This window comes from Cavia porcellus, unplaced genomic scaffold (assembly GCF_034190915.1).
Source record: "Cavia porcellus strain 051 isolate PalLab524CR breed Dunkin Hartley unplaced genomic scaffold, mCavPor4.1 scaffold_5, whole genome shotgun sequence".
Lineage (NCBI taxonomy): Eukaryota > Metazoa > Chordata > Mammalia > Rodentia > Caviidae > Cavia > Cavia porcellus.
Genome location: NW_026947488.1, coordinates 76,274,389 through 76,294,878, shown reverse-complemented (window position 1 = coordinate 76,294,878; position 20,490 = coordinate 76,274,389). Strand labels below are relative to the sequence as shown.

The following is a 20,490-nucleotide window of genomic DNA, read 5'->3' as shown; positions in this document are numbered from 1 at the left end:
AGCGAACGGGAGGCGCCCGCGCTGGGTGGCCCCTGCGCTGTCAGCGGGGGCCGGGCGGAGCCCGCGCTCGGGCGCAGGGTGACTCTGCCGGTCCCCGCGCGCTGGGCGGCAGCACACGTGTCCAGGCGTCACGTCCGCGCGCGCCCCCGGGGCTTGCGTCAGCGGCCGCTCCGCCAGCAGTGGGCCAGCGCTCAGCGCGCCGCTCGGGTCGCGGCCGGGACGTCGCCGGGAGGAGGCGCCGCGCGGGGTTCGGAACGCAGGGCGCCGCTGAGAGGTCTGCGCCTCCCGGCTGCCCCCGCACGGCTGCCCCCGCACACCTAACCCGCGCCTAACGTCTCGGCGCCGGCGGTGGACTGGGAGCCGTGGCGTTGCCCGGGAGCCCGCCGTCCGCGGGGCGCGCACCGCGTTGACCTGGGCGGCCCCGCGGCAGGCAGGCGCCCGCGGGTCCATGGTTGGTTCGGAGCGCGATGAGCCGCCCGTCCTCCACCGGCCCCAGCGCTAACAAGCCCTGCAGCAAGCAGCCGCCGCCGCCGCAGACCCAGCACGCTCAGTCCCCGGCTGTGCCCCCGGCCGCCGCCACCATCTCGGCTTCGGGGCCCGGCTCGTCCGCGGTGCCCGCCGCGGCAGCGGTGATCTCCGGCCCCGGGGGCGGCGGTGGCGGCGGGGCCGGCCCTGTGTCCCCGCAGCCCCACGAGCTGACCTCGCTCTTCGAATGCCCGGTCTGCTTTGACTATGTCCTGCCTCCCATCCTGCAGTGCCAGGCCGGGCACCTGGTGTGTAACCAATGCCGCCAGAAGTTGAGCTGCTGCCCTACGTGCAGGGGCGCACTGACGCCCAGCATCAGGAACCTGGCTATGGAGAAGGTGGCCTCGGCAGTCCTGTTCCCCTGTAAGGTAAGCCCGGGGACGACTCCCGCACTTCTGCCCGCCTCCTTTCCGGAACTCCAGTGTCCTCCACCTACTCTCAGGCCCTAAGAGGCAGGTGGCATCAGTCGACTCAAAAAGAAATTACACTTTGTCTACTCTCCCTCTGCCCACCTGGCTGCTCTGGGAGTAGCTCTGGGCTCACATTTGTCTGAAAGCTGATCTGAGAAACATTGGCGCTCAATGGCTGGTCGTTTGAACACACTGCTCTCCTAGCCTGTGGCCTCTGCAGACGTGTACTCCTGTACTCGAGTGTGTTCACTAGGGTTGGGCCCCCGCAAGTAAACTTTGACTGGGAAGAGAGAACTGTGGGGATTGAGGAAGTGGGCCAGTTCGTTACACCCTGTATGGTTCCTTGGCTTGTCAGGATTGGTGCTGAATTCCTCCTAGACCCCAAACCCACCATTTGCACACCCCTGACACGTGGGAGAACTCTGGAGTACAATGTGGGGGAAGGCACTTCCAGCCTGTTTTCCTCCAGCAGTGAGAAAACCTTGCAAGCCACGCCTTTTCCTATCCTAGCCTTCAGAGAACTGGAAAGGACTGAGAAGTTGTAACTGAAGTGTTTTTGTATTAAGTGGAATGAACACAAGAATCAGTCAGGAATTTTACAGAGGCACACAAGAGCTATTGTTACAGTCTTTAATGCCCATCACTTTAGTCTGTATTTAATTTAAAAAGTTACGAATGCACTTGTGAAAAATAGAACTATAAAGGCAAGAGAAGTGACAGCCCAGCGACTTTTCCCTTTCCCCCACCACCATTTTTAGGTTTAGTGTGCATGACTATAAACTTCTATAAACCATATATGTTTACCACCTCGCAGCTAAATACAGAATCATGATGTCATTGTATGTCTGGAGGTTTTTCTATACCTACTCAGACATAAGTTTTTCTTCAAAGATGGGTCCTGCAAATTGTATTTTAAATTCATATTATTACATCTTTTTTTAATGTCTGAAACCTAGCTCAACCTCATTGTACTTTAAATGACTGCGAAGTACTGCATTGGATGTTCATTCATATTATAACATTTGTTTACCTGCATCAAAAACTTTAAAATCCTCAAATAGCTGCATAGACAGACAGTACTTATCTATATAGCTCGTTATAAACTAGAACTATACTGTAGAGTTCATTTTCTCATCTTAGAAGTGGAAATAATATTAATACGTCTCAAATTTTTTAGTAGAAGTAACTATTCTGTTTTCGGGCCGTTTAGGCTATCTTGCATTTTATGTCGGTGCTACTTATTTTATAGGGCAAGAGCTTATTTTTAAATTAAAAATAATTCACTGGAGAATTCAGTCTTGAGACTCAGGTCAGTAAAATGAATGATTTAATTTGGTTTTCTGCCCTGCCACAAATCAAGTTTAAAATAGCATATTCAAATATGGGTTTAAAAAATCAGTGGAGTTTGAGGTAGCCTTAATAAATTACTTTCCTTTAAACCCCTCCTCTTGTAATGTTTGCTAATTCACTCAGCTCAGGCATTATTTCTGATAAAATTTGCTTAAAATATGTCCGTAGTTTTCTTAGAGTCATGAAGGAGGTGGCTGCCTAATGAACAGAGAAGAGCTGATAATAGTTGACACAGGATGGATGTTTGATATTGGAGAGATATTGGGGATTGGAAGAGTGCCCCCGAGGGTTTGTGGAGAGCCATCTTCTCCCTTCACTTCCCAGTGAATACTCAGTGGCTGGTAGAACTGACTTTACGGTTCACAAGTGAGCGTTTGGTATCAGTCAGCATTCCTTAGTATAGTGAGCCCTTTCTTGTCCTTCTTGCAGTCTGGAAAGTTTGTATTTGTAATCCTATGGAGAAGTTATTGGCATTCTAGCAAGGTAATTCCAGTCTACCACTTCCAGTGCAACCCAAAGCGAGAATAAAGACACTTAAGACATATGTATAGTTACAGGGAGCCAAGGGTGTCCTAAGTCCAGGAAAGATGGTGGTTCATGGAAGAAAGACCTTGACCCAGGGCCTATCCTGGATTTTATGAATTCATGAAGAAGGGAGTGGCTAGAGACGGAGTGACTCTGACAAAGGCGGAGATTACGTGAATACTATGAGTTAGCAGCTCATAGTAGAAAGCAGCTTTACTATAGGTAGACAGAAGGGTGTGTAGAAAGACCAATCTGCATAACACAGTTGAGGTGGTGTTTAATGTAGGAAGATGTTGCTTCAGTTTCTAACGTGCAAACTTTTGTGCCCTGAGAAGTCATAGTCCCTTATCTCAAGGCTCAAACCCAGTTGACAGCCCTGGAGCTGTGTGGCTCTGACATTCTGCTGGGTTCAACTATTTAGAGGGAGACACTGAAGTGGAAAAACAGCGACAGTCACCTGGCTTCAAAGATTACACATCGCTGTTTCAGGTAGCCCTATTTATGTTGCATAGAGCCAACTGAAGGGAAAGAAAATGCTTAGCCAGCCCTGTACATATTAGTACATGGACACAGGGCCAGGTTTAGCTAAAGTGAAGGTAATTGCTCTTTATCCAAGTTTAAAACAGTTGGGTAAGACGGAAGGAAACAGGCTGCATGGAATATGGAGTTTCACTTTCTGGTTCCTGGTGAAGCATGTGTTCCTTGGTAATATGTAAACAGGCTCTTTGAAAAAGAGAATTCTTGAAAAATTCTCTCAACAATCAAGTACTAAGTTTTACTGTGCATGTCACTGATTTTTCAAGTCTTTATAAGAAAGCAGTTGGGTAAAGCCATCACTTTGCAAGCTGAAATTGAAAAGCACCACCCATTCTTCTGCAGGCCAGGAACTAAACTTAGAATGGATCTTGTGCTCACTGTTGTGTGCACCTCTGTGTGAGACTTACAAAGCAGATGTGTCCATGCTTCTCCTTTGGTTGACCAGTAATCCAAACTGTTAATAGGGCAGTTCAGCCCATTAATAAGAATAAACCAAATTTGGATATACACATAGGCCCAGTGACTAACCAAGATACATTAATTGGAGAGAATGAGAAATGAAAAGGAATAAGGCCTGTGTCAAACTGAAAACAAGGTAGATCTATGCCTTAGCTCTAACTTGTAGTTTGAGCATCCTGGAAGACCTAGGGACTGCCTTTTTGCTGTTTCCATATGTTTTTGAAATCTCTTAAGGGATAGTTTAGTCAAGATAATCAGCGTTAGGCAAAGTACCAAAACCCATGTCTCGAGCTGTTGGGCTCAGACCATGTTTCACAAGACCTCTAAGGGGGTCATTAAGACCTTTAAGGGTCTTAATTTCCACGTGTGTAAGTGAAGAATCAGTCTCCTACCTGTACCTTCTAGCATCCCATAAAAGAAAGAAGGCTATCTGGAATTGGTGCCAACTGTTTTGCATGGGGTAGCATTTATTAATTCACCTGTATTTCAGACGAGGAAACTCATGCCTGCCTGTAAAGTAGCTAATGTTAATTGACTTGTCAGCTCACACTTTTGAGTCAGTGGACCAGTCTGTGAACCTGCTTCCCAAACAGCATGCTTGAGACTATCCTGTATTGCACAGAGATTTTGAAATTGCATTTATACTTCAAGATTTCACATCATAACTCAAGGTTGGTGGCAGTAACAAAACCATCTGTTTGAATGATTTTATCAGATTGGATTCTGATTGGACTACTCCAACATAAACCTGGTCTGGTCATGTTTCAGTGAGCCAAAGATTGGAAGTGTTGCCAAATACTTGGCTTACTTATGTGTGGGCCACTTAATTAAAGGCTGGAGTGTTGTCACACCTTTGATTCAGGGTACCACATACAAAAAGGATCATCAACATATAGTTCTCTTTCACTTATGATATTTGTAGTCCACTTTATACCTGGGAACTTTGATATCCTGTTCACAAATCTGGAACCCATCAGCGAACCCAGACCCTCTGTGCTAAAGCTATATTCCCATCCCTTTTTTATTCCTATTTTGAGTCAGAATCTTGCTGAGTCACTCAGTTCCCCAAATTGGGCTGAGACTTGTGATCCTCCTGCCTCCGCCCCCCAGAGTGCTGGGATTACAGGTATGTATTACCACACATGGCTTAACTATTGAATTTAAAAGTCTCAGCCAGACATGTCTTTCCCAAGATTGAATTGTGACAGTTTTGTTTTGTTAAAAATAAAAATCACACAACCTAATTGAAACTTCAGAAGCCCCTCAAAGTGACCTCATCTAGACAGACTCTAAATCCCAGTGGGGACCAGGTAATGCTCAGGAGAGAAGTGTCTGGCATGTGGCCTCAGGCAATGGAACAGTGAAGGGAGACAGCAGGGAGCCAAGCACAGTGAGAGACTGGCTCAAAACCAAAACAGATGAAAACCAGCCGAGCAACCCTCACTCTGTGCTGATGGATTGATGGAAGCGAGGATGTGGATACAGCCTACCAGACCTTTGCTTTATTTTGTTTCATTTGCCAGAAGTCTGGACTTTTATGTTCAATATCTCAATTTTTTCTACCATTGGCCAAATTCAAATGTCCTGACAACTCTTGCAGGCCAAATTCCAACTGCCTGAGTACACCCTCTGCTTTGGCTGTCTTGTAGAAAGCATTCATCAAGCCTGGAATTTCTCACGTAACCATTGTCATCCATTAACTTTGGAACTCTGATAGATCCAACTGAGATTTTGTAGCTTGTTTTCTTTTCCATTTTATTTTGCCAAGAGAATACTCATCTCAGCCGTCTGGGACCTTAACTGTTGTCTTAGTGACTAGATGTTTGACTTTGTACAAGTCAGTTTATTTTTTGCATCCGTGGGTCCTTAAGGGAAGGTCTTGGCCTAAGTGATTATACCAGAGTTCTTTCTGGAATCCAGTAAGTGGTCTAGGGGGAAAAAGCACTAGCCATGAGGCAGAAGTCCTGGATTCTCCTAAGTCCTGACTTTGTACGACTTGGGTCCAGTCATGATTACTCTGAGCTGTTTTGTTCATCCAGGAAAAAAAAGAGAGATAAAACTCAGCTGGTAAATGCTACTGAGGGCTTCTGCTTCACTGTTTCACAGGAGGATGGTGGCACCAGGGTGCTGATCTAGTTAGATTGGTCACCTAGAGGGGTAAGCCTGTTAGCAAAAACAGTTTCAAAGAGCTCTTCTTACAGTCAACAATTCTTGGAAGACACAGTGACTTACTTTGGAAATTGCCCCCACAGTCCTCACCACTGCCTGATATTAACCAGCTTAGCCCTAGAATGAGCTGTCAGGGGCTACAGTTCACATTCATTAACACCAAGGCTCAAGATTTTAAGGAACAATGTCAACAATGCAGCTTTGAAGTGTAAAATTCAGAATAGAAGCATTAAAATCGTACATATTTGTACTGAAGTTTAATGCTGATTCTACATGTGATTGACCAGATTTTTCACAGGTCACCACAACTGGAACTGGACTAGCGTACTGTTAAAAATGATCCATAAACTAGAATGGAAGTTTATTAAAAAGTGCAGCAGATCTGACCTCTACCAGCCTGAGATTAGGTTAGATTGGCCCAGCCAGGCATGGTGGTACACACACCAGTGATCCCAACACTTGGAAGGCTGAGGCAGGAGGATTGCATGAGAGCGAGGCCATGTTGCGCTATGTAAGTGAGTTTGAGGCTGGCCTGCACTACATAATGAGACCCTGTCTCTAAAAACCAAATGAAGAGGGAGAAATTAGATTCTCTTATTCTGTACTACAGCCTTTTAAAAATCTTCATAAAAAGTTCTGTATACATAGGAGTAAAGGCAAGACCCTGGTGCAAAATATCTTAAGGGCCAGACTTGTACTTCTGATGAAACTTGCAAGAAATAGCATATCTTGCTCATACCTGTAAGGTCCTCACTCTGAAAGAGGCGTACAGCACGTGCCCTCACTAAGCCGAAAGCCAGCATTCAGAATGCTGTATATCGCTGGTAAGGAGTGCGGGATGTGGTCACACCTGAAGCATTAGGACATGGTTCTCTAGATGTCTGGAAAAGGGAAATAAGAATGTTTTCCTGGTCAGAGGTGTCTGCCTACTTACCCTGTGCTTTCCAGAACTTGTAATAGGTACTGAAAACGTTGTACCAGAATTTCATTAACTTTGCCTCAGATGTCTCTTTCTCTTAGTTCTTCACAAATTGAGAAAGTGTCATTTTCTTCATTTCTATTTTGGTACAAATTCTATGTAATGCTTGTTTTTAGACTACATGGCATCTGTGTGGTAAAAGGTTACTCCCTTCTGTGCTCTTTTAAAGGTGTGACTCAGCAAAAGTAGTATCTTTGGTCACCCTCTCTCTCCTGACTTCTCCTCACTCTGGTAGGGCTGAGGGCAGGCTCTGGTCCACATCCTGTCTTCATCCCTGCTGTGACTGGCTGGCGATCTCTCCATGCCTCAGTGGCTCATCAGTAAAGTGGGGTGATGATAGGACTGTTGTGAGGTTCAGGCATGGTAACAACTCATGCAGAGTGCCAAGAACAGCCCTGGCATTAAGTGCATGTGCACAGTTAGAAGCTGACTGGAGGTAATGGTCCAAGTGTGAGGTCAGGTCCAGGCATAAACTTGAAAAAGAAAAAAAAAGCAATCTTTTTTCTCCCACTAGGCTTCTCTTCCCTATTCCTAATCTAGGGAATGTTAGGTTTTCATAGAGCTCGGAATGTTAGCCCTGGAATTAGTTATGTAGTGGTAAGACTTCTTTTCCTAATGGTTTTAAAAAGAGAAATCCTGGGCTATGGATTTAACTCAGCGGTGTAAGTGCCTACCTGGCAAGCACGAGATCATGAGTTTGATCCCTGGTACCAAAAAGAGAGAGAAAGCCTGCTTTGATTAAGCAGCATTAAAATACATATTTCTCTGTACCTTATTTTACAATTATGTGTTTTTAAAATTACTACTTTTAAATGTAGAACATAAAGAGGTATAAAATTATATCCTCTCAGTCCCCCCCATAAATAACCGCTCATCATTTTACATATATCCTTGCAAAATTTCCTGTAAATCAATGGAGTCTTCCCTCCCCCCAAAAAAATGCCAGTAAAATGAGGAATCCCATTTAACATGCTGTTTCATAACCTGGTTTTTTTTTTTGTTTTAATCTTACACATCATGACTACATTTCTACATTGCATTGTTAAATGTTATTTAAAGCCATGCTTGCTTGTTGTGATGCAGAGGATTAAACCCAGAACCTTCACAGTGAGCTACATCCCTGGTTTTGCTTTTATATTTTACTTTGAGCCAGGATCTTACTAAGTCACTAAGGCTAGGCTTGAACTTGTGGTCCTCCTGCATCATCCTCCCACAGTGCTGGGATTATAGGCAGCCACCACCATACTTATGGCCACTTTTAATGGCTACTAATTTCTCAGTTCAGAAGCAGCACCAGAATTAATCAGTGCCTTATTTGTGGTCATTAAAGTTGTTTTATCTTTTCACTATGTTTTTTTAAATACTGCCATAATCAAATTTTTGTATATAAAAGTAATCATTTCCTAAAGATAAAATCCTAGAATTTGGAGGTCAAGCCAAAGGGCAGAATCTAAGCTTTTGATAGTAAAGCTGAATTGCATCATACCTTGGAATCATTTGTAATTCAGTGCCCATTTCTTCCCAGTACCCCATCACTGAGTGGGGTCCTCTTAGTTTTCTTCATGCTGCCTTGTGTTGCAACCTAGACCAGAGTCAGGTACTGTTGATCACCTACAAGCATGACTCTAACCGGGGAATTTCCTGCAACACCAGGTGTAGCTCTTCCCATAGGGCATCTGCCTGGCTAGCCTTGTCCTTCTGCAACTTCCTGTCTCAAGGTGGAGAGAACAGAGAGAAATCTGGGGACTTCAGCTGTGTTCGAAGAATTGTGTAATCCATTGCTCAGCAAGGAAAGGAGGAAGATCAAGATGGGCTATTGTGGACAGGCCAGCAGAGTTGCTGGTAGAGAATATTGCTTTCCTTGCTATAGGCAGCTTGAATGAGGCATGTGATTTCATGTTATTCTCATAATTACTTTGTAAAGGCGGTAGGATGTGGTTAGTGTGCTCCTTGCAGTGTTTGCCCAAGGTCATACAGTTTTTAAGTCTAACAGAAACTCTACTCTGGCCCGTGTAATTGTGCGTACAGTGTTTTTCTACTACAGCTTCTTCCTGTTTCTTTTTCCTTCCTACAGTCTCTGTTTCCATCCTGCTGAGGAACAGCTGTCTCCCTTCCCATTCTCAACTCAAGTAATGTCTTTTGGAGGAGTGACTGGTCTTAGAGTGACCCTCTTAGTAGAGTTGCTAGGTAAAATATGTAATACTCAGTTTGCTGGGGATTTGGCTTATGGTGTAAGCACCTGCCTGGCAAGCATGAGGTTGTGAGTTCGATCCCCAGTACAAAAAAAAAAAAAACAAGAATACTCAGTTAATTTGTATTTCAAGTAAACAGCAAATAAGTTAAATAAGTTGAGAAGGAGGGTATAATTACAGGATATTTCAAATATAGCTGTGAGATCCTGGGCATCTGATATTTTTATAGGCCAATCTGATACTCTACCACTTAAGTCTTCTGGTGAATTTCATTACTATAGTAAAAAAATAAAGAGGGAACTAGCATTGTGTGAAGATGATCAGGCCAGTTAAAGTGCTTGTGCAGGTGAGAACCTGAGGGCATAATTGCAAAAGATGGCAGGGTGCTGGTAACATGGCAGAAAGCCTGTGACCCCACTCTGCCCTTTAAGTTCTTTTATTTGCTTGAACATTGGAAGGGACCTCACAAAACTGGTTCTCCAAGACCACATGTTGCCTGCTAGCTTTGGCTATGGACAGATGAAAAACATACATGGTCAAAAGTCAACTTTTGTTTAAAGTTAGTAAGATTAAAAATAAACTTCTGCCAGCCCAGAAAGTTTTTGTAAGGCCACACACCCGCCTCCCATAGCATCGTGTTCTCAGATTTCTCTAATAATAATTACTCCAAAGTCTTCCACTGGCACACACTTTTGTAAGAAAGCTGTCTGCAACATGTGGTCTGTTGACTTTCTCTTGGGCAAACAGTGAATTTTGAGCCCAAAATTTAAACTAGATTGCATTCGCCAGAAAAAAGTGAGCAGAGTTAATAGTATGTTCTTACTCTCACTGTTTGGTGACCCTGACAATTCTGCTGCTGAGTAATACTGTCCTGTCGTATTATTATCAGCAAAGCGGTTATTGCACAACCAATTGATGATTATCTCTCTGCTCTGTCTTACAGTGGAGGTGAGGAATGTACCGTCTGAGTCCAGTAAAACTATGCTACAGTACTTAGAGGAAAAGAGCTAAGCAGATGCATGTTGAGTATTATAATTCAGTCCTAAGAAAAAATTAAACTTGCTTCTCTTGCCCAAGTGAGCATGATTAACTTGAATCCACCACTCTCTGACTGCAAATCATAGTCTGCAAATCCCAGACAGTTTTATGGACTCTTTCAAATATGACTTGGTGGGTTCAAGGTCATACAGAAGGCAGGGATATTCAAGTTCTAATCATAGCTGCTATATCAGGAGTTGTAAACACATTTTAAGAGGCCATCAAGGACAGTAGCACTGCTGTTTCTGGTGTACATATGATTTCAGAAGAGCTATTAACACCACAGTCCAGTAGTTTTATATAAATAAAATGGGTAAAATACCTTTATCAAAAGTACCAAAGCTATAGTACCTGACATCTAGCATAAAAATAAGTACTTTTGTTGCACAGTAGGAGTAAGGTCTGTTGAAATTATTTTAATGCTAAGTTCTAGAGTAAGACATCTAACTGAGGAAAGTTTACATGATGGAGAACATTCATTTTAGCATCCATAGAAAAAGACTGATACTCATCAACAGCTATTGGGTGGACAACAGGCAGGCAATAAATCAGTAATTCAATAAAAATGTAAAAAAATTTTAGAACAGAAAAATAATTGGTGGCATTCAGTGGCATTTTGGGAGCAGGTAAACTTTTTTTTAGCAGTACTATAGGTTGAAACCAAGGCCATCTCACTGAGCTGTATCTTGAGCCCTTTTTTAAAAAAAAAAAATTTTTTTTAATTTGGAGATGGGACCTCATTGAATTACTAACTTGCCCAGACCAGAACTGAATTTGAGATCCTCCTGGCCCAGATTGTTGGGTTTACAGGTGTGACCCATCACTCCTAGCTCAGGTAGACATTTTTATTCAGAAAAGAACTAGCCTGAATCCCTAGAAGTTCTTCAAAAAGTGGTAAAATTTAATCAGTGGTTAACATGATACATCTTAAACTATAATGTAGATCTGTACTAGGGTTAGCTGCAACTCCTTTAAATCTAAAAAACGTTGAGAAGATACTTTTTAGTTCATGTTTGCAGTACATAATGATTGCACTCATTGTGGGGAGCTCGCACATGTAAGAATCTTAATTCTTTTTTTTTTTAATTCCTGTCTCCTCTGTTTCATTTCACCCTCCATCTCTTGGTCCTCTTTCTCACTTTTGCAGAAGTGAGAAAATGGAGATTTTTAACTAGTAGTTGTCTGCTGATCTGATCATACATAGCAAATTAGACTTTTGGGAATTCCTTCTTCCACATGAACTCATATTTCTGCTTCTATTTGGATCCACCTCTTTAGTGCATTACTAAAAAATAAAACAAAAAATGTATAAGGAGAGTGGGATTCACTCCCAGAGCTCCCTTTCAGATGGGATCTGGAACTCAATGGAAGTTTTGCCTTGGACCACGGGCGTGGTGGGTAATGGTGCTGTAGTGGCCAGGAACTGCATGCCTGGGCCACAGACTCAGCAGGTGCCTGCAGTCTCTGGAAGATCCAAGAACAATGCAGAATGCTTTCTTCACTATTGACCATTTGCATTTACTTGTAGGTATGTAATTGAAAGTGTATGTAAGCAAAAGCATGATAAAGTTTTCGTTCAACCAATTCCTCACATTATAAAGTGTAAATATGCTTAGTCCCTGGATTCTTCAATACATTTTATTTTGATACGATTTCAGATCTACCAAAAGTTTCTATAATAGTACAGAAACTTCCCAAATCACCTTTATCCAGATTGTCCAATTATTTCCTTTATGCTCTATTTGCTTTATCATTCGTGTACTCTTCACTCATACATATATTTTTAAACTGCTTAAATGTATATTGCAGCCCTCCTTCCCCCTTTCTCTTAAATCCCTCACTGTGGTTCTCTTTAAAACAAGGACATTTCTCATATAATTACAGTAGTTATCAAAATCAGGAAATTTGACACAGCAGATACTATTACCTAATCTACAGTCCATATTCAGATTTCAGCTCTTGTGCTGGTAATAGCTTTTGCAAGGATCTTGGTTTAACTGTCCAGGGTCATGTATCACAGTTAGCCTTGGTATGCATTTTGTGGTCATTACAGCTTTTTTTTTAGGTTGGAAGGAAAGAACTAGTTGTTTTTACTTAGTCTGAGATAGTAATTTCTTGGATTTAATTCAGAAGTTTATGCTCAACAACAACAAAATACTGATTGTACTTTGTTTTTACCAGTTGAGGAAAACACATTCTCATTGGAGGTACTGGCTGCTCTTTTACTAATAAATTCCAGCTGCTTCCTAGTAGGTGAACCGGTTGAGACAGGATGCTGACCCCAAAGTGCCCCAGAGGTGCAGGCTTGTACCTCGGAGCTCACGGCTCCTTCCTTGTAGTAGATTTTTTTGGAATTCAGTTATTCTTGACTTGTATGGAATTAAAGGTTCCATGAAATAGATTAAATTAGTTGTTCTGAACCTGTCACAGTACCCATGACCTTCACTGAGCATTCCAGCTAAGAAAAGTTAGTTTGCTTATAGACTCAAGTCAAAACAAATACAGTGGGACTCTTCATAAGGCAAACAACAGGTGTGTAGTATTTGACTATATTCTATTGTATCACATTGTGTGCTTTTGTATATGAAAGGATTTCTATGCTGAAAAGGGAAAAACCCTGCCTAAATTCCAACTTAAACAGGACCAGGACAAGAATGGGAACTATTTACTGCTTTCTGCAGACATAGAATTGAGGCACTATGTTACCTTTTGCCTGTCAGTTGCAGGACATGTTTGCACAAGACCTTTTAGCCCCTGCAACCTGAGAAGTTTCTGAAGACAAGTCAGAAATGTGATTTCCCCATGTTCTTTTTAGCATTGAATTTCTCCCCATCTCTCCTATCCCTCTGGTTTGGTGTGTGTGTATTTCTTTGGAGAGCTTTACTTAAACCAACTTTCCCCCAGGGAAAATGAGCACATCATTCCCTCAGAGAGAAATCTCATTTATAGGACTGGATATGTCCCAGGAAACACCAGCAGCTCTCTGAACTCACCCAGGGACTTTCAGTCACAAGAGGGCATGGCTCAGAAGAGGGCCCCTAAGGGAAAGCCCCCCCAGCCTAGCTGCAGAAACCCTGTGACTCTTTCGCATTGTGTGGGGCTAGACCTAATTGAGTGTGTACAAGGTGACCCCTCGGGACTTTCCTGCAAGATGTCAGAGAAAGACGGGGCCCTGCCGGGAGATGCAGCTGCCTTACTCCTTGGGGAGTGAGGCCGCCAGAGCTACCTTCTCCTTGCAGACTAAAGGAGCTATGTAAGAGCCTAGTTCCAAAACAGGGTGCCTGGGTACACTGGGTTTGGTGTATGTTTGGTGTATGAGGGGCCCAGAGTGAATTCAGATGTGAATTACTGCTGTTCTTTTTCTCACAGTGTTGATTCCTTGATGCTTGCGCTCTTGCGCAGACAGGAGCATTGGAGGAAGAGTATGAGAAGGCTGGCTTAGATCCTGGTGCGGCTACCACAGACCACACTTCAGGAGCCTCCAGTTTCCAGTCTGAGAAATGGGCAGAACCAGCTCCCCAGTGAAGCTCTGTACTGTGCAAGCAGTCCACTGCTGGCGTGTGTCTGGGGCGGCGTTGCCAGGAGGCTCTGGCAGTGCCCCTGGGGTGGGTCAGTGACCAGCTTGACCTGTTGCTTCCATGAGCCACTCCTGCAGCCACAAAGGTGGCCGCCCAGAAGCCCAGTTTTTGTCATTTATGAAAATCAGATCTGTCTTGCTCATTGAAATCAGTAGTTCCCAGGCAGGGTGGTGTCACCTGTTAGGAGGCATCTGACCATGCCCAGAGACATTTCAGGTTGCCACCACTGAGGACAGAGAACAGTTGCTGATAGCATCTGATGAACAGAGGCAAGGAGGATGCTGAATACGTTGTAACACAGCACGCCACCACAACAAAGAATATCTGGTTCAAAATGTCGGTAGTGCTGTGATAGAGAAATCTTAAAAATAAATGGCCTGTAAAGCCCCTGGCTCACCTTCATTAGTGTTGTTCCCATTACTTCCTCCACTCACCTTGTGGTGGAACCAGATGGAACTGGTCTGTAGTAACACCCCTTTTTCCTCACCCTGTTCCACCACGAACTCACCTATCACAGTCTTGTTCTTCTCCCCCACATTTGTTTGTATTTATGATGTACATTCATTCCCCCCCTTATCCTAAGGGTTATATTTTAAAATCCCTTTTTGATGCCTGGGAGATAGTACTATGAATAGTACTGCATTCTGATTATACTATGGGGTTTTTCCCTATACATTCATACCTGTGATAAAGTTTAATTTATAAACTAGGCCCTGCAACAGAATTAGCAGCTAAATGTCAGGTAGAACATTTATAACAGCATACTATTAAAGTTATGTGAATGTGGCCTCATTTCTTCCAAATACTACACAGTATTCCGCTCATCTCCCTCCTCCCGTGATGTCGGATGATACGTTGCCTAGAGATGCGATGGAGTGAGGTGAAGGACATAGGTGTGGTAAGGTTATGTTAGGCTGCCATTGACTTTTTGAAAATATATCAAGGGAAAGATGATCTGCTTCAAGTGACCCTGGATCACTGAACCAAAACGGTGTTGGGTAGGCCATGTATACAGCATGGATACGCCAACAACAGGATGATTTGCACAAGATTTCATCAACTGCTCATAACAGTACACAGTTTAAAATTTTCAAGTTGTTTATGTCTGGAATTTCCCGTGTCATATTTGCAGACTATGATTGACAGCAGGTAACTGAAGCCAAGGAATGCCAAACTCTGAGTGAAGGGGGACTATATTTGCATTATCATTGTAGGGGAAAGCCCCTCACCACTGAAAATCCTCCAAGTACTGGATCCGTAGCTGATTCTCGCTGTGTACGCCTGGGTAGAGGTTCACAGCCTGGCCATCCCTAGAAACCCCAGAGCTTCCACAGAAACACACACCGAAGGCTAGGACTGGTGAGATTTGGGTTTGCTATTCAAAGGCACCTGGACCATTTTACATGCAGTCTTAGGAAATTTACAGACCCCTAAAGTTCTCTCTCTCATCTCTAGCTAAGAGCCCCTAACGAAGGTGACAGAAACACGCATTGTGTTTGGGGTTTGTGTGTTTGTTTTGGTACTGAGAATCGAACTCAGGACCTTGCGCTTGTCAGGCAGGCACTGTGCTGCTCAACTATATCCCTAGCCCCACCCACAATGTTTGTAAAGTCTTCTAGAGCAATGCCAATACTGTTACCATGTGAGATATGATACAAGATGAAACTCGTGTGTGTGTTTAAAATTTTTTTTTTTTTTTCCTTTTTATCGGTACCGGGGATCGAACTCACGACTGCCTGCTTGCAAGGCAGGCGCCTATGCTGCTGAGCTAAATCCCCAGCCCCTAAAATTTTTCTTTTAAGAGATCATCTCTAATCCAGGTACCATAAAAGTGGCCCCAGTGGTCCTGAATACACACCTTTACCCGTGATAGTAAGAGAAGAAATAGATTGGCATTAAAGGTCAGCTTTTTTAGAAAAAAGTAGAGGAAGCACCAAAAGTTTTTAAAAATACATTTATCTTAGTTAATAGAAACTGTAGCAAGATCTTTTATAATATCATCCACACAAATGCAAAGTAATGTCTTTTCTATTTGTGTATTTTGGGAGGTGCCTTCTTTATATTTGGGCTGAAGGGAGAGTTGAATGTGAGGCTTGTAATGCATATCAAATAATTCAGAATGTAAATATTTCTACTTGAATAGGAAAAGTCCTAAAACAATCCTAGGTAATAAATATTTGTGATTAGTGTTGGGTCCGTGTACAGGGGTGGTGGGGGGCTTTGAGAAGAGGAGCAAGTAGCACTTCTCTGGATGTCTTTGCTGGAGTTCATCTTGTTCCTGGGCTTATTCTTGGGCAGCCGTGGTAAACATCCCATTCTGAGATGTCTTCAGATCCAAACACTAAGGGTTTGTTTCAGCCAGAGACTCTGCCAGGCTCCAGGCAGTTCTCGCTGTGTGTGTGTGTGTGTGTGTGTGTGTGTGTGTGTGTGTGTGTGTGTGTGTTTCTAAACTCAGAACAGAAATACCTAACCACCATTTACAGAAGAACATCAGGAGGCTTGTATTCTTGTTCACACCCCAGATTTAAGACACAGTTCTTAGGCACTTTTTTTAGGATTTACAAAGTTAAGAACATAGAGTGTAAATATACATAGGTATATTTGCTTCTCCTTCAGATTGTGCCTTTATATCCAGGTTTCAAAAATTATTCTATGGGTCAAAAAGACAAACAGCAACTTGTATCGGCAAAGCAGATATTCCTGCCAATTCTATTGATGACTATAATCTGCTTTAGGCATAGAGCATGGGGAGAGGGACTGTATTTTCTTCTATAAGCTTCTTTCTTTCTTAATTAGAAATTAATCTTCCTAATGGCAGAAGCTGCTGTCTTTGCTTCTGTATCCAGTGACTATACCTTGGCATCTTGTATGAAGGTTTTCAGTACCTCCTTGTTGCTAGTAATAAATTAATTTTAAAGATGAGAATTTGACCTACTAGCTGGGGATATAGCTCAGTGGCATAAGGGCCTGCCTGGCGAGTACAAGATCCTGAGTTCAATCTCCAATACCAAAAAAAATTGACAACTAAAAATGTAGGAATATGAAGTTCCGTAAGGCATTATAGGAAAAGCAGGAAACAGCTGTGGAGTTTTGGTTTTTGTTTTTTTGGGACAGGGTCTTGCTGTATGGTTCAGACTGGCCTCGAGCTCAAGGCAATCCTTTTATCTCAGCCTCCCAATTTTATGTCCCTTAATTTTATGCAAGATAATACAGTATTGATGATGCATAGGCACTGAGACTTTGAATGTGAAATGCTTCATCTTGCTGGGGTTACAGTGTGTGCCACCATACCCATGCCCAGCTTGTGTGTGTTGGTTGGTTGGCTGGTTGGTTATAGTCTCATTACATAGCTCTGGCCTCACACTCACTATGTAACCCAGGCTGATCCCAAACTCATGATCCTCCTACCTCAACCTCCCGAGTGCTGGAATTACAGGTTTGTACCATCTTGTCTGGCTTGATATTTTTGTTTGTTTGGTTTTTTAGCATTTAGACACAACATCTTTAAAAAATGATGAGATCTTGCCCTCATTTGGAGCCTTGCTGTCCCAGAGGAGTGGGGGAATCCAAGTACAGTAACCCAGTTTACCTGCCACTTTGTTCTCTAACGGTATAAGACTGACTCCAAGTTTATCCTAGAAAGTGATAAAATTTTTAATTTGTTATATGACAGGCTTCTTAATCTGTTATATGACAATATTGCAATACTCTGGGCAGGTGTCTGCTGGTGAGCTGATTGTTCTTATGGTATCTAGGAATTAACATTGTCATTCTTGTGCCAATTGGGAGCAGAAGTCTAATTCCATTCAGTATGGTCTTTCACCGTGATAGATGAGATGTGTCTGTTGGGAGAAGGGAAGAATAGAGCCCTCCCTGTCAAGGCAGTATCTTAGTTACTTTTTCATTGCCAACATGAAATTCCCAACACAGAAAACAACTTAAATTTGCACTTAAGGAACTTAAGTCTTTATCTGCTAAAAGTATTGAAAAGAGAGCCACCAAAACCAGTTTATTTCTGGTCCTGGGAAATCCTTAATTTTATGCAAGATAGAACAGTATTGATGATGAATAGCACTGAGACTTTCAATATGAAATGCTTCATTCATCTTGAACAGTGTAAAGCTGGGCATGGCGACACACACCTATAATCCCAGTGCTCTAGGAGCTGAGGCCAAAGGATCACCAGATCTAGCCCAGGCTGGCCAATTTAATGAGTTAATAAGACCTGTATTGAAATTTAAAAAGAAAAAGAAATTTAAGGGACTAGGGATGTAGCTCAGTGCAAAGACCCTGGCTTCAATCCCTAAGTACTGACCAAAAGAAGAGAAAGGATACAGTGTAAGCCCACAAGGCTGAGTGGGTAGGGACTCTCTGAGGTTTACACCCTAATGAGAGCTGTGAGGTGGCCTGATGACAGTGTTTCTCTGTCCGCAGTATGCCACCACGGGCTGTTCCCTGACCCTGCACCACACGGAGAAGCCAGAACACGAAGACATCTGTGAATACCGTCCCTACTCCTGCCCCTGTCCTGGTGCCTCCTGCAAGTGGCAAGGGTCCTTGGAAGCCGTGATGTCCCACCTAATGCACGCCCACAAGAGCATTACCACCCTTCAGGGAGAAGACATCGTCTTCCTAGCTACAGACATTAACCTGCCGGGGGCTGTCGACTGGGTGATGATGCAGTCGTGTTTCGGCCATCACTTCATGCTGGTACTGGAGAAGCAAGAGAAATACGAGGGCCATCAGCAGTTCTTCGCTATTGTCTTGCTCATTGGCACCCGCAAGCAAGCTGAGAACTTTGCTTACAGACTAGAGTTGAATGGGAACCGGCGGAGACTGACCTGGGAGGCCACGCCACGGTCCATTCATGATGGTGTGGCCGCAGCCATCATGAACAGTGACTGCCTTGTTTTTGACACAGCCATAGCACATCTTTTTGCAGACAATGGGAACCTTGGAATCAATGTAACTATTTCTACATGTTGTCCGTGAAGCACCTCAAGGCTTTCATAAACCATTGAAATTATTTGGGCATAGTGCTCAGTGTTTCATAAAGGTTTTTATAGATGTTTTATTCAATATGTCTTCACAGGTCAGGACCCACAGTTACCCCACGTTTTGTTTGAACAGCAACTGCCCATCTGGCATTGAACCAACGAAGTTCATTAAACTGGGATGAATGGAGTTGGCCTGGTAGTAATTTGGAGACTGTTCTGTGATCTAAAACCAACTCTTATTATTAAATTGTGTTTAACTCCTGAACAACACTTGGCAGGTAGCTCAAGACTCAACAGACCAGTGCGTTAGAAATTGGAGACCCCTTCCTGCCTGCTTGCCAATATTGGTCCCTCGATGTTGGCAAAAGTACAGTGACTATCAGGAAGATCCCTTTGTTTTTAGGAGGTAGGAATTATTGTAGTGTATTTTCAGCAGGTTCTCAAATTGGATAGCTGACTTGAATACCTAGAATCACCTGGTGTGCATATCTTGCAATTCTTTGGGGAGTCCATAAATTTTACCAAATCTTACCAAGTGATTCTTTGCAGCAATGAAGTTTGAGAGTTACCGGCTTACATTGTGGGAAAGGGTCCAAATTTTAAAGGTGCTTTAAGATTGCCCTCTACTGATGCTGTTTGTCTTTCTACTGTTTTATACCCTCCCATCCCTACCCTGCAGCCCACCTGAAATTAAAGCTAGAAGTTTAGATCCACGTGAGCATGCTCCTGGAATGTGGTCACTGCAGTGTGCTTGGGTGGATCACCGAGGAAAACAAGTCATATGGCCGGCTGATAGTTCTCACATAGTTTTCGCTCACCACTAGGACAGATGACCTGTTTACACTTGACTTCCCTCAAAAGCCTTCCTTGACTGTATGTAGATGGAGTGAAAGACTAGATCAGTAGTTGGCAAAGCTTTATAACCAGTGTCATATGCTTGCTATTTAAAGGTATGTGTTGGATTTCTTTTTTTGCCACATTCACTTTAGTTTTTTAATAAATATTTTTCAAAAATGAATGTTGTGTTTCTGAGTGCTGTCTGTCTATTGAGCGTGTACCATGATGTGCGGGTGTAGTAAAGCTTCCTCGCAGCTGAGCCACGTGGTGCGTGCCTATAATCCCAGCACTTTGTGAGGCTGAGGCAAGAGGAGCAAAAGTTTCAATCCTGCTTGGACCACTTAATTACTTAGACCCTGTCTCAGAAACAAAAACACAGGAATGTAGCTGAGGGCCAAACATGGGTTCAATCACAAATACAAAAAATAAGCTTCACTACTACCTCTGGGATTGGAGCTATCACTGTTTTTCCACATGAGGAAGCAATCATTTGTCCAAAGTCGTGGTGCAAATGTCTGGCAGCGTCAGCATCAGAGTCCAAGTCCATGTCCCTCAACTGTGGGCTGTCATTGATGTTGCAGCCTTCTCACCAGGACTGTGATTTCTGAGTGCCAGCCTCTGTGCAAGAGCACTGTTGCCACTTTCCAGAATAAAAAGGAAGAGGCTTGGCTGGTGTTGATGCACACAGTACCAAGGCTGACCAAAGGTCTTCAGCATAACCCTCAAATGAATTCACTTAGCTCTGAGTGTATTTAAGACCGCTTATCTCAGTGGCCTGATTTCATTAGCGTCAAATGAGTGACAGCTTTAGAGGTGATACTGGTTTTTAAGTGTGATAGTGTTGAGTTTTTAGTCAACACGGAGTTGTGGCAGGTAAGGTGTGGCTAAGGTGTT

General features: G+C 43.3%; 1 protein-coding gene across 1 annotated transcript; it reads left to right on the top strand.

Moving 5' to 3' along the window:
* Positions 1 to 216: 216 nt before the first annotated feature.
* Siah2 (siah E3 ubiquitin protein ligase 2) lies at positions 217 to 19,777 on the top strand. The gene is made up of 2 exons (XM_003476284.5): positions 217 to 893; positions 18,197 to 19,777. The coding sequence occupies exons 1-2, from the start codon at positions 468 to 470 to the stop codon at positions 18,752 to 18,754; spliced, it is 984 nt and encodes a 327-aa protein (XP_003476332.2). The 5' UTR covers positions 217 to 467; the 3' UTR covers positions 18,755 to 19,777.
* The last annotated feature ends 713 nt before the right edge of the window (positions 19,778 to 20,490 follow it).

Coding starts and splice junctions, on each gene's coding strand:
- Siah2 (XM_003476284.5), top strand. CDS start 468: ATGAGCCGCCCGTCCTCCACCGGCCCCAGCGCTAACAAGCCCTGCAGC. Junction 894..18,196: donor CAGTCCTGTTCCCCTGTAAG/GTAAGCCCGGGG, acceptor CTCTGTCCGCAG/TATGCCACCACGGGCTGTTC.